At 42.3% G+C, this 14,914-nt stretch overlaps 1 protein-coding gene across 2 annotated transcripts in view; it reads left to right on the top strand.

Annotated features, from left to right (window-relative positions):
• The first annotated feature begins 640 nt into the window (after positions 1-640).
• Positions 641-14,914, top strand: part of SPATA13 (spermatogenesis associated 13) — a 99,182-nt gene continuing 84,908 nt past the window's right edge. For both annotated transcript variants that reach the window (XM_079973362.1, XM_079973359.1), the window contains exon 1: positions 641-792. In XM_079973362.1, the coding sequence (XP_079829488.1) occupies positions 778-792 (15 nt within the window). In that variant the 5' untranslated portion in view covers positions 641-777. The remainder of the gene's footprint in view (positions 793-14,914) is intronic.

Here is a 14,914-nt window from a genome sequence, read left to right as displayed (position 1 = left end):
AAGTAAGGATGCAACTAAAAACTAAATCTAACTAAAACGTAACATTTAAAAAATATTCTTTTGAGGCCTTGCATAATCTGATGCCCTAAAAACTGCAGTTTATTTAGTTTATGCATAAATCCAGCACTAATTGGAGTTCTACCTTAACTGTCTCTAGAATCCAGCAAAAATGGAGCTTTAGGGTCAGTTCTAACAGGTGTGTACATCATTCAAGTTCATATTTGGTGTTTTGCATCTCCCTGTGTGGACAGATTCAACAGAAGAGTTCTGTACTTGAAATAATCCGCATGTTATCTCTGCAGAGTTTGATCTGTGTTAGCTGATTCAGACATGCAAGTCGGTGCTGCAGTTGTCAACTGCTGAACATGTGGGAAGGGGTGTGGCTCAGACCTAGAGCAGTAAGTTTTGCATGCAGGAGGTCCTTGTTTCCCTCTCTGACATCTTCAGGTAGAGCTGGAAGGAACTGAAACTGAGTTGGATGGGCCAGTATAATGCAGCTTCCAGTCCAAAAGCAGAGGACATGACAGAGTGAATGCTCAATATTACCTTACAATGGTGACCAAGGATGCCATATGCACATCACCGCCAGGGTTCATTGATGATTTACAGGTGACATCATAATTGCATCCCTGCTGAGTGAGCTTATCTGTTCTTAGTACTATAGAGGAAGTACTGTGGGAGGAAGAAGTGTGTAGGATCTGGGAACAGAGGATACAAAGGAGGTAGATAGAGAAAGCAAGGAAGGATGGAACTGAATGGCCTGAGGTGTAACAGCCCATGGATTTTCCCCAGGTATGACATGTTATTTTATAAGAATTAAAAAGGGAGTGGCGAATTTAATAGAATGCTAAACTTAACATAACATACTTCAAGCCATAAGCTTTCTTTCAGTTCATAAGCCTGAACTGAACCTGCAGCTGACACGCCTCATTTGAAAGCTGAACTACATTTTCCGGCAATAAAGTGGTCTGACTTTGCTCTATCAAGCCTGCTTTCTCAAGTGGAAAATATCAACAAGCCCTCAAGCTCAGTAATTTAGTGGAACTCCTTGAAGTGCTTACATTGTGCAGCAGGTGTGGTATAGTTGTGTGGAGTTATTGCATTGGGGAAAGAGATTCGTTGCCCCTGCTCTCACGTTTCCTCAGTTAGGCTTGGGAAGCTGAGAAACGGCATCTGTGTGATGACTTCTTCATGGCGCTGCTATAATGTGTATGGGTGGAACTGACTTTTATCTTTGCTAGGTAGAGTTTCTCTGCCAGAGTTTCCATGACATTCTCTTTTGGCTGGCAGCAACAGCTACTGGCATGGAAACTTTCCTTTTGAAGAACAAGATCAGCCATGGGATCAAATGCAGTGTGCTGCATAGTCATCACCTAGAGAATCTACCTAGTCTCTCCGTGTGATAAGAAATAACACACCCATATGAAAGTTCCCATGTAAAGGAGCAGCTTCCCAGTACTACATTCTGGAGATGTCCTGTGAAACAGGAGCAGAAGCATTGGAAAATTAAGGTACCTCCTACCCATATTCAGGTACCCATATTCAGTCTCTGCAAATACTCCAGAAGAGTACAATGGTGGATGGTATCAATGGACCTTTCACCCACCCACTCATTTGGCAAGCAGAAGGAAGAAGTCTGAGCTGGCAAGAGACCAGTAGGACCAGCAGAAGTGAGTAGAGGATAGCCTCCACTCAGTCCAACACACCACCCCACAGCCCAGCATAATCAGGGGGTTGGATTGCAATCTGAAGCAGCTTCCATCCTAAACCTGAGCCAGAAGCCATATTGAAATGGATATAAGTAATCTGGTTCACTCAAGAGTACTGTGAGCTGATTATACTACTTTGGCTTTGAAAGAAAGCTTCCTTCTTTCATGTGAGCTTCCCTGGAAATAACCAGTAGGGTGAGGAGTCGGGTGAGGCATCACTGTGGAGCCACCCTCCCAGTGCCAGTGCCACCACTGCTCACCTAGATAGCACGTGGACGAGGCAGGGCAGTGGCAAGGTCAGGGCTGCGCTTCTGCTAATATGTCCATGCAGCTCCACCTCAGCGCCACCAAAGGTGCAGCAAAGTCAGTGTGGGGAGTACAGCTCCATGGCATTGCTCCACCATACCAGCCACTATTGGAAATGCTTATTGAAGACAATGAATTGATCTTTACCTTCAATTAAGCCATTTTGTAGGTTTTTTTTAAAATTTTGTTCAATTACGGTACCTTGAATTAATGTAAATTACCTTGAAATTAGATAAATAGGTACCGCTTTATAGCGGGAAGGTAAACGGCGTTTCCGTGTGCTGTGCTGGTGCCGGCTCGCCAGAGCAGCTTCGACACGCTGGCCACGTGACCCAGAAGTGTCTCCGGACAGCACTGGCCCCCGGCCTCTTAAGTGAGATGGGTGTACAACCCTAGAGTCGGACACGACTGGCCCATACGGGCAGGGGTACCTTTACCTTTACCTACCTTGAAATTACATACTTTGTTAAATTTGCCATTGACAAACAAAGTGTATTTTATTGCAAAGGATAAGCAGGCCTAAGGAACTTGCGAGAGGCACAAGGTTTTTGATATAGAGGGATTGGCGCATGGCATTTGGCATCTGAAGGTATGGATGACAGTGATTGAAATGAGTGTGTATAGATAAGATCTACCAAGATGAGGAGTACTTCTCTCACTAGAAGGATTCCAGAAAGAAAAAGAAAGAAAGCCATGAAGGTCATTCTGCATTTGAAGTACAAAGTGGGAAGTGCTGTCTTTTGTGGGATGAAAGGGGCCTACTAGATTCTCCCTCAGAGCACTGGCGCATTAATTCCTCTGTTCCCATGTTTGATCTTTCCCTGTGCCTGTTTTAGCGGTGAGGATCTTAAAAAACAAATTTTCTATTCACAACACCCAGTATGCCACTATTCAATAAAGCCCTTTACTGAAATAAGCAGTAGGCAGGAATGAATTGATTATGTCAAGTATGCTATATAATAGGCTCTTCTGTACTAAAATTATCTGAATTCTCACTAGGGGCAAAGACTTTGTTAGCCTGTTCCCTTAAAAAAAAATTTCCTCAGAGCAAAGGGCACGGTGACTGTTTCTTTCATCACTCCTTCTGCATCTATCTCGTGTGGTGTGGGTAGAAGCTTTGTCAAAATGGATAACTTTCAGGTTGTGTTCTGGGGTTGGAGGAATTATGGAAGCTCTACAGTGTCTTGGTGTCAACACTGTATTCATTTTGGCACCTTGTTAAACTCTCTGTTTCCTGCTTGGCAGGGGGTTGGACTCGATGGCCCTTGTGGTCTCTTCCAACTCTATGATTCTATGATTCTATGATTCTTTATCTGTTCAGGAAATTCAAATTATTGTATTTTTTACTTATTTTTACTGGTTTTATTCCTCTCAATTTTAATGTTGTGCCGGAGCCAGTCCTACCATTAGGCAGAGTGAGCATATCCTCCAAGTGTCCCTGTTTTCCAGGAACAGTCCTGGAATTACAAAATCTATCCCAGCTTCTGATTTGATCCCGGAGTGTCAGGGTGTAATTTGGAGAGGAGAAGCAACTGCAGGGGTCACTATTCCTTCCCCAGCTTACTACTCTACATTCCCCTCCACCAAAATCCTGCTCTCTGTTACTTCCCCTTGAGGCATGTGCTTTCATTGCCAAGCCAGAGGAGTCTCAGGGGACAGATTTTTTTCTGTTTTTTCATGAGCTGAGCTAGATAGGCAATTGGGTAGCAGGAAGCTGTGATTTATTTTTCAGAAGGGAATGTTATGCTTTAACATTACAGTGGTACCTCGGGTTACATACGCTTCAGGTTACAGACTCAACTTACCCAGAAATAGTACCTCAGGTTAAGAGCTTTGCTTCAGGATGAGAACAGAATTCATGCTCCGGCGGCGCGGCAGCAGCAGGAGGACTCATTAGCTAAAGTGGTGCTTCAGGTTAAGAACAGTTTCAGGTTAAGAACGGATCTCCGGAACGAATTAAGTACTTAACACGAGGTACCACTGTATTTTATGGGTGTGTTTATGTTTTGTGTTTGTTTTAAATACAATAGGGGTCCTCAGCCATTTTGAGGAACACGTGGATTTCTAAGATACAGTCATGGGCACTACAAAATATCAATTTTATGGAAGAAAAACCTGTGGTGCTCAGAATACCCATACTCCCCACTCCCAGTAAAATAGACACCAAGAAAGCAGCTCTCAAAACAACAGCAGGCAAGCTCCCCCTCCAGTAACCAACCCCTTCAAAAAAATTAATCACCCCATGTAGTTGGGACCAAGGAGTTTATCTGAGGCTGCTGTACATGGTCCTGGGAATACTTCAGAATGAAAAGAAATAAGCAAAATTTCTAAAATTCGTAGTGTACCGTATGAATAACACTGAAGCAAAAATGCTACTGAGGGCAATGCTCTTTCCAAATATAGTGCATTATTTAGCCTTCGGGTTGGTATATTTACTTTCTAGCTGATACTGTTACGGTCAGTTTTACACAGGGAGGGGAATTCTGTACCAGAATGTGACATAATCACAAATTATGTACCATGTACACGATACTGTATGTAATGTTTGCTGATAAAGATAAAGTTAACTTGGGCCCCAATACATTGCTTTAGCAGCTACCCACTCAGCTTTTATAAAGCAACCCACAGAAACGTTTTGTCTTACAAAATAGTTATTTCAAATTATTTTTTGTGGCAGTTTAGAACTTGTTCTGCAGGATGGGACTCCAAAGATCCACTGGATACATTTGAGGCACATCCAATGCACATTTAAAACACAGGACTTTCCCCCCAAAGTATTCTGGGAACTGGAGTTTGTTACGGGTGCTGGGAATTGTAGCACTGTCAGGGGAAACTACCATTCCCATGATTCTTTGGGGAAAGTCATAGAACCATATTTAAATGTGTGGTTCTGCCCTAAGGAAACCGTGTTTTTCTTTTTGTGCAGTGTGAAGTGGCTTCCTACACAGTTTTGCTCCGTTGGTAGTACAGCCAGATGTGTGGCAAAGTCTAGAGATTATTTATACCACTCTTTGAGGATCAGGCCCTGCCTGCATCTGAACTGACTTCATTGCCATAAATGTACATTTCAACAGATCTAGAGCAAACAAGGTTATCTCGCACTAATAATTCTTCCTGTGGGGAAAGTCATCCCAGCAAAGTGCCCCAGGCTTCCTATAAATTATTTTTTACTCAGTCTGTAGGTTAGATGTTTCCTTTCATGCAAACATCAAGAGATATTTGTAAAACAAGTCTGAAGTTTCCTACTAATGAAATATGGTGCTTAAGAAAGCAGGACTGTTTAATGAGTTTGTCTTTGTAAGATATATGCTGCCTTTTAGATCAGGGTATGATGAGAATAAAATAACTCGCATTAAGATCTGGAGATTTGCCGTATTTTTAAAAAATGTATAACAAATAAGAAAATTTGAAAAAAGCAGAAGAATTAGAGAAAATGTAGCATACTCTTGAAATTGCAAGTCTATTTTGCTCAGACTAAAAGTTGCTACTACTGCCATAGCTGGGAGAGCAGGAAAGCAGCAGTGCCCCATCTTACAAATACCGCAATTGCTGTAAATTTATGTAAGTTTTAAAACCAATTTAATTTTCATGGCTTTCTACAAAAAAATGGTGGGGATTGTAGTTTGCCCACTGCAATACAGCTTCCTGCCCAACAGCTGCTGAGCAGGGCAGGGTAGTACGGCGACTGGACCTAATGGTCAGGGGTCCCTTTACCTTTACCTTTACTTACTTAAAGATGCCAGAGTCTCTAGGTAGAGCAGTGCAGGAGATCACTGACTGTACTGTATGCAGTTTCCAGAAGCACTTCCTGTTACTTGGGTATATGTACAGTGACTTGCATGTATGGCTTGGGCATCTGATTGGTGGCTTGTGTACTAACCAATTCTGACAAATGGCAGCTTTTAAAACCATCAGGGATTAAATAGCATGCACTAGCCATTCACACTGAAATATGTCTCATGTTGTTTGAACTCACCTTTAGTCATTTAAAGGTGATAAAAGAACTGCATAAGCAAACAGTGTAATCGGGTACCCCTCAGAAGGAAATAATAAAATGGAAAGTAAACACAGAGCAAACTATAACATGAGTGAATATGTGTTCAGTACATTTCTATGATGAGCAGCAGGTGTGAACTGTGTTTCACTATGCTGGCTTTAGGCTAGATTGTGTACTCCTCACGACAGGAGTTATCCTTTGCTTATGTTATACAATATTACACCATACACTATACACACTTATCACACTAATTAATAATAGGTAGCCTAGCAATTCGAAAGCATGCCAAAAAAGTGCAAGTAGATAAATAGGTTCCACTCCGGTGGGAAGGTAAACGGTGTTTCCATGTGCTGCTCTGGTTTTGCTGTTCCGTTGTGCCAGAAGTGGCTTAGTCATGCTGGCCACATGACCCGGAAAAACTGTCTGCAGACAAATGCTAGCTCCCTCAGCCTATAAAGCAAGATGAGCGCCACAACCCCATAGTCGTCTGTGACTGGACTTAACTGCCAGGGGTCCTTTACCTTTAGCCTTCGCTTAAATAAATATCCACAATTTACTCAGATCATGTGTTCCCTGCAGAAGAGCTCTGTGTAACTCAGAAGCTTGCAGAATTTCACAAACAGTGTGTCTTATGTTAGCCTCACAGTTTACTCTTTTCTGGGGCCAGTGTGCCACAGCCACTACAGATAGGGCTGGGAGAGGCCCCTGACTGAAACTCTGAAGAGCCACTGCCAGGTAAGATAAACAATACTGGGACTAGGTGGACCAATATTTTGATTCTGTATAAGGCAGCTTCCTATGTTCCTATGGCCGCCCTACTACCTTCTTTGATTGCGCGCGCACACACACACACACACACACACACACTGCAGAGTGGTCCTCCGTTAGGGAACACTTAGCAGCAGAGTCCTTTTGCACTCATTTCTTGTTTTGGGGCATCCCATAGGCATCTGGTTGGCCACTGGAAGCAGAATGCTGGACTAAAATAAGGCTTTGGTCTGATCCCTCAGGGCTCGTATGTTCATATCATGAAGCAATCTTCTAACAATTAGTTCCCATTGAGAGATAGCACCTGAATATCTCAGGCTATTAACATTCCATTGCCAAGTCCAAGATTATGGCCAGGCATTACCTTAAGGCAAACCCACAGTGATAGTTCTATTAATAGAATTTTGATAACATAATAATATCCAGAGGCTGAGCCACTTTAGACTAAAAACAATAAAGAGTCTTTTGACTCCTTAAAGGCTGAACTTTCTGGCACAAACTTCCCTAGACGACACAGCCAATCAGATCCACAATCAATCAGAAGTATATAAATGGTGGCAAGCTACAATAGCAGTGGTAAGCAGTGAGATCAGGGAAAAATGAAATGCAAGAATTACAGACAGTGACAATTGAACCAGAGGTAGAATGCATGCAAAACACAGAAAGTGACCACTTAAGAAAGCGTGATTGCTTTGCTGATTTAGTTAACATTTATAGTGGAAAACTTGCTTCTCTGTTCAGGCCAAGATGAATACCGGTAGTTTAACTTCTTGATTGATTGTAATTTTGCATTCTCACCCTGAAGTGTCCCTTTGAAATTCTTTTGCTCGAGTATGGCCACTTCATGTTCAGCAGCAGAGTGCCCAGGTAGATTGAAAAATGTTGTTCCACTGGCTTATGAATATTGCCATTTTCATGTCAAATTTGGATCCATTGGTTCTTTAGTGTGTAGATTGGTCTGTTTTTCCTGTGTACAACACAGAAGGACTTTGCTGACAGATGATGATATACCGGTACATTACACTTAAATACAGGAGTATATTTGCTTGCTTAATATATTGGGCATTCATATATGTTTTCTTTTTTTTTTTTTGTCATTTCAGCACCAGTTAAAGTCTTACAATAATTCAGGCTTTTGTTGGTTATCAGTCCCATAAATGAGTCCATGTGTGGCTCCAAACGATTTTTATAGATGGTAATTTTGAGGATTTGTCATGGTGTTTTTTTATTTGTTCTTTTGATAGTATTGGAACTATTCAGATTTTAATTGCTTCTGCCTCTCTCTGGGTTCTTAGGATAAAGTGTACACTAAAATATAGTAGTACGAAGCTAAGTTGCAACCTGGCAGGCAGGGACCATCCTCTTGTTATGATCTTAACGTATGCTGCTGTGGGAGCCTTTTTGGCTGAAGAGTGAAAACCCTTCAAATATTTAAATTAAATAGATACAGTAATGCAAACTATTTGTCTATCTACTAGAATTATCTATTCTGACTGGCAACAGGTTGTCTCCATGGCTCAGGGGTTTGACATCACTTATTGCTTGATATTTAACTAGAAATGTCAAGGATTAAACTGGGGACCCTCTGCATATTGTCCTGTTTCATGTGACACTGAAGCCAGCTGTCCCAAAGCCGATCACAGGGACAGTCAGAAAGGCCAGGCCAGGTCATGGTCCAAAGTCAAATTCCAGGGGAACACAAAAAAGGCAGGTTTCAGGAGAAGTCAGTGGTCAATGCAACTTTCCCACTTTTGATTAGGTATCTTTTTAGTGTTCACTGTGAGTCTTCACATTAATTGAGCTCTTCATTTAGACTTCTTTCACTTTCCCAAAAATATTTCTTCAAATGAATATTTACTTCTGCAGCAGCTTTTGTGCCCCGAAAAGCCTGATCAAAGTTTATGCATGCTGTCTGTTTGGAGAGAAAAATGTCTCTGCAATTCTCTTTGTCTGCAGTTATTTTGGTATGCTTGATGGGGCATCAACACCCACACAACATCTCAGCAAAACGTGTATCATGTGCAGAGCTATTAGCCATGTATTAGTGCTTACCCATCTACCTTCCACTGCTCCTGGCATGACTTTCCAGATGGTCAGGCTACTAATGTGCTGCACGTACATAGCTAGAATGCTCTGCTGCCAAGCAAGGAGGGCATGCAAGATTAATATTGTTGGCTGCCTTCCACGGCTGTGCCAAGCAGGGCTAAGCTCAAGGGAGGAATCTCAATGGCTGTAATCAGGAGGACCAAACTGTCCACACTCTGGTTTTGCTCAAGAGTGTACATTCTTTAAAGATGCAAGAGGCATTAATCGAGTTCAGCTATCCATTCTAGCCAGGCAACAATTGGGGTGAGAAGCAGCACCAGTGCAGGCTGGGGCCTGGGGAGAGTTTTGAGGACCAGTAGAGATCCTCACATCTGAAGTTCCCCACCCCTACTTTGGATGAACTTGGCCTTAGACAAATGAAGCCTTTAGCAGTGCATTCCTATCCACGTTTTCTCATAAATCTTACAGTGTCCAGTGGGGTTTACTCACTACTAGACTGCAGCCTTGTGAATCGTACCTCAGTTTTCTTCACATTAAATTCCAAAAGCCATTTCTTCTATTGATTGATTGATTTTTACAATAATTTCTATCCTGCTTTTCAATAGGAGGAGAGAGTGATCTGTCACTCGAATCCTGCTTGCAAGCTTTCCACAGGCATCTGATTGGCCACTGTGAGAAGAGGGGGCTGGACTAGGTGGGCCATTGGCCTGATCCATCAGGCTCCTCTTACGTTCTTAATATAAATTCACAAAGTCCACAATACAATAGAAGCCTGATCAGCAAACGGTAGAGTTTTCATTCAGTGTGGTGTCGTGGTTAAGAGCAGTGGACTCGTACTCTGGTGAACCAGGTTTGCTTCTCCGCTCCTCCACATGCAGCTGCTGGGTGACCTTGGGCTAGTCACACTTCTCTGAAGTCTCTCAGCCTCACTCACCTCACAGAGTGTTTGTTGCGGGGGAGGAAGGGAAAGGAGAATGTTAGCCGCTTTGAGACTCCTTAGGGTACTGATAAAGCGGGATATCAAATCCAAACTCTTCTTCTTTTTGCACATTAACGTTCAAGACAAATCCATCCTTCAAGGTTGAGCAAGAAGAGTAATTTAAACCAATACTTTAGGAGTTCCTCAAAAGTTTATGTGTCTATGACACTTGCATAGCCTGAGGCTGTTGTACCACTCATAAAAGTACACCACATAGGCAGCTGAAGAATCCACAGAACAGATCTGTGATGGACTAAGTTGGCTTTTGAATTCCCAAGATGAGGGCTCTCCACAGAGAATGCCATGTCCCCAGCTGACTACCTTGCTATCAAATAAGTATTTGCAAAACATGGAATGTGAATTATGCAAAGTACTTCTGTTCCTTCAATGCTATGGTCATACCAATATATCTACTACTAGTGCTTGGTGAAGTGAGGGTGTTGAAAAAATCTGAAAAATAAATATTTCTGTGGTGATATTCATTAGAATATTCTATCTTGATTCTATAAACTGCCCTGGAAGCTCCACTGAAGGGCAATTGTAATATTAGTTGAACCAGACAGTAGTATTTATATTTAAAAATCATTTTAGTTGAATTTTTATTATTTTTGTACACCGCTTTGTAAACGTGCATTGGAAAGCAGCATAGACGCATTTCAAATGGATGGGCGAAAAATAATTTTTGAATTGAATACAAAGAAAGCTAAAAAAGGAATAAAAAACTGTTTGGAATTTGTAGGAAATGATTATTTGCTCCCTATTTAAAATTCTCTACTGGTGTCAGCCCTCTTAAAGTGATAGGGACCTGTAGTAGTGATACACTCCTGAACATGACTCTCATTGTGGGACGGGGAATAGCAAATTTACATTACTGTTTGTATAAGTCTAACCTCCCAGATACATGTACATTCATACAATTTGTTCAGCCTCAGTCTTACAAATATATGTTCTGCATTGGCCCAAAATCTCTGTGTCCCGTTTTCAATGAAGGCCCACTACAACATAGCACATCTGATCCTGTAGATCCATGTCTACATTAGCCCCTGCTTTCTGTCGCTGTGCCACTTTGCTTATTCCTTCCTCCACAGTGTTGCCTTTGCTTTTCAGCACTATTGAGATTACCCAGAAGTTGCCACTGCCAGTCTGTGCTGCTCTCTTGCCCTGAAAACTGAGCTTTTTCAGGGCCACGCAGGATCTAGACCCGAAAAAATCACTTGGGAGGGGGGACGAGAGTGAAGTGCAGGTCACGGGGCTCGCCTGGGAGTGCATTCTGATTGACGCATGTCTCATTTTGGGATGTATCTCAATTCACTTGGGGAAGTCCTAGTTTTGTGCATACTGAAGATGAGCCTTTCTCACCTAGGAGACCACCCCCCACAATTTTTTTTTGCTTCCATCACACAAATGCTTGAATCTTTTGCTTGAGCCATTTGAAAGGGCCTATGGTTTGACCCCAATTTAGGAAGGATCCTAGTGAGGAAGAACGTTTTTAAACAAATGATACGGCCCTCATGAGGTAATAATGGATCACAGCAGGATCTGCCTGGCAAACCACACAATCTGAAAAAAAAGCAGCTTTGCAGTGGCTGGTTTCAGTCACAGTACGGACTTACTGGCAAAAGAAGACATTACAACCCACCAGCAAAACGAAACACAAACAGGTCCTACCACTTCTAAGGCCAACTGGGCAAGAGCCCCAGAGCATGAATGTTCCAGAAGAATAAAAGGGGATTTTCTCTTTGTGAAGAGTCCAGACAACTCTCACATTCCATTAGCAAATGGAATCTCTAGGATGAAACTTACATGTAATTCTTAGCTAAAACATGACTTTCACAAGCAAACCAAGTCAAATGGAGCAGCTGGGTAATTTCCAGGATTTGGGTGACTTTCATTTCTTTAAAGGTTTAAATCCTTCAAGATGGCCCTAATGCATGTAGTATTTTCAGATGCAATCCTAAAGGCTCTCTCACATCCGACATCCTACCAGGCTCTTGCCCAGTACCTGATTTTCCGTCTATCCCAGAACCTGATGGGCAGAGGCTCCTCAAGATCTCAGACAAAGAGAGAGGTCTTTCACATCGCCTGCTGGATATTTTTTCACAGGAGATTCCAGGGATTGCAAACCCTTTATCTATATGCAGCTGTGTACTATAGTGCTGTGGCCACTCTCCTTGTTCCACATGGGGACACTGCAGCGGCAAGGCCAAGTATTGCATTGGGTGGCTTAATTTTCATGAAAAAGGGTTCCTGCAAGAGCATGGGGAGGGTACAATGAGTTCCCCTGCACAGATCATGCAGAGAAGCAGCCTGTGGTCAGAAACACACACTCCAGGGAGCCTTTTACATTATAGAATTTCTCCCGCAACACCCCCGCCAAAACGGGTATTTTGCAGGTTCTATTTGGAAGTGAAAAGCAACCGCTTGTTCAGCAATTGCATATACCATTTAAAAAGGTAGCAAAAAATAAAATAAAACAGGTGCTTCCCAAAGCAGCTCTTGGGTACAGTTATTTAATTATTAACACAGTTGCATTGCTAGAGTGGGGGTTGCAGAGGTGTTTTTTAAAGCACCCTTCAGACTTTGCCCTTAAGCCTTTAGCAAGCCAAAGTAAACACAGGTTCTGCTGTTTGGATGCTATCATCAGCTCCTGTTTGATGACTGTGCTCACTAGCAGTGCTAATGCGTTCTCTCTTTTCTCTCACCACCACGGAGTCCCTGGGAACACGTGTCCCTCCGTGTATCTCTGAACACCAGTTGCTGGGAATCACAAGTGGAGAGAGCACTGTGGCACTCAGGTCCGGCTTGCAGGCTTCTCATAGACATGAGGTTGGTCACTGTGTGAACAGGATGTTGGATGAAATGGTCCTTTGGTCTGATTCAGCAGAGATCTTCCTATGCTGCTTGCCTGCATTGGCAAGTGCTATGGAAGGCAAACGTTTTCTGAATGCCTCAGCTACTACATATTTAACTCGGGTGGCAGTTTTACACACATTTACTTGGAAGTAAGCCCTATTAAACATGGTAGAACATCCAAGTAAACGTGAACAAGATCAGCATTCTCATGTTGACTTTAGAAAGTTTAGAGTGTTCAGTGATTTTACAGAATGGTGCTAAATTAGGTATGAAGGCCCATTTGCTGCTTTCTAGAACAATGTAAAGTGTAATTAACTCATTTATCCTGTGTTGTTTATTTTTTTAGGACGTTCCCATGCTACCCTTCAGTAGAAACTCTCAGGTTCGCGTAAAATAATACAGTGGAAACAAGTAAATGTGTAAAACATTAGAAAAGTAAAACAGCAGAAGTAGCAATTAAAATTAATTGTTATTTATGAAGGGCACAGTCCATTGCAATGTTCTCCGCAAGCACCATTAAAATTAATAGAAGTTGCAATTAATAGAAGAGAGCATGATGGATTGTGCCTTTTAAGTCACATGAGTAACAATGATTTCCTTAAAATGAAAATACAACCACCCCTAAATACCTAAGACTAGAATGACTGCAAAAGGTCATTAAAATTATATATTTCAGCGCTAAACTTATTGACAGGAATAAGAAATTTAGGATGAGGACAGCTCCTCCCATGAAAGTGGAAAGTGAGATGAAAGAGCTGAACATCTGTAATGTTGGCATTTTCATTTTCACATTTTGTGTGAACTCTTTTTATCCTCTGCTGAAGTATTCTCTGTTGGCATTTAATTACTGCCAGGCATAATAATGACAGTGTTGTTTTGTTGGTGGCACACGCATAAAATAAAATAAAATAAGAATGATTGTGCTTGTACTTACGAAATTTAAGATTCCTGGGGCAAATAACTGTTTTTCTTCAAATACTGATGCAACCAACCTTACTTAAAGCTGCACAAAGAAGTCTGGGAGGAACAGGTTTGGCTCCCTTTGTTGCCCAGAAAATGCTAGGAGCAAACCTTCCTGGCAGCAGGTTATCAAGTTACAAGCATTACATCATCAGAATATGTTCCCATTTGCAGAACTGTGGCCTGAAGCCATTTCACAGTTGGTTGCTGAGTGGTGCAAAGTTGTGCCCGTATAGCAGTTAACTCTTTCATGGGATATGATCCAGAAGAGCTGGTGTTAAGCCATAATAGGAGGAAGTGAACCTCAGTGGGGGGACAACACACTTTAAAGGGAGCTTGTTTGTTCTTGAGGTGTGTAAACTTTTGTAGGCAATTGCCTTCTTCATTGGATTCATGCCGTGGAAAAGGGAGTGTTAACACATTAAGTTAAATAAATCACAAACTAAAACGGAATGCACATGCCTCAAGCCTCTGTTGAAGTGAGGCTACCCGCTTTCCAGAAGCAGAAATTGGAGGGTTTCTACTCAGACACATGTGATTTGAGCTGCAGGTTCCTGCAGTGTTCCATTCTTTTTAACATTTAAATGTGAAATGTCCTCCTATGAGAGATATGCCTGGCACCGATATTGTATTATTTCTGGTGCCAGGTTAAAACTCTTAAAAATTTGCCCAGACACTTTCAATTACAGGATTCTTTTACCTTGTTGAATAGTTTAATCAGTTTTATTGCTGTATTTTGTACTGTATTTGTAGATTTAAAGCCACGGTAGAACAGTTGCCACGGGCACAATACCACCTCACTGCTGCCCATGCCTCCAGCCACAACACTGCTGCCATTTCCTCTGTGGATTCCACTTAGGGGACACTGGTGTCTCCTCCTGCCTCTCTCCCTGCTGTGTATGTGAGGTCTCACCTACCCACCCATGTGCCAATAGTAGACTTTTATAAGATGCAGTGGTGGAAGGGCAAGAGAGGACATGTGTCCACCTGTTGACCACTGCAGTGAGGAGCTTCCTGGCATGGAGGGGGCCTCATGCTGAGAGGCCTCCTAAATGTAGGATTGGGCTTTGAATGCCAGTTGTCAGAGACTGGCAGAGCTTTGACATGTGTATGGTGGAGGCAAGGGACCTAGACAGTGACCCAGGAGAAGGGTCCAGTAATTTATGGGGTTTGATGCAGGAGCCAGTGCAGGTAGGAGAATCAGGTTAGACCAAGGTGGAGGATGTGGTGGAAGAAGGAGAATTGGTTCAAGCGAGGGACAGGTCAGTAGATTTCCCACCTTCTACTTCCCCATTG

The sequence above is a fragment of the Podarcis cretensis genome (assembly GCF_951804945.1).
Source record: "Podarcis cretensis genome assembly, chromosome: 4".
Taxonomy (NCBI): domain Eukaryota; kingdom Metazoa; phylum Chordata; class Lepidosauria; order Squamata; family Lacertidae; genus Podarcis; species Podarcis cretensis.
This window is presented reverse-complemented; position numbering and strand designations above follow the sequence as displayed.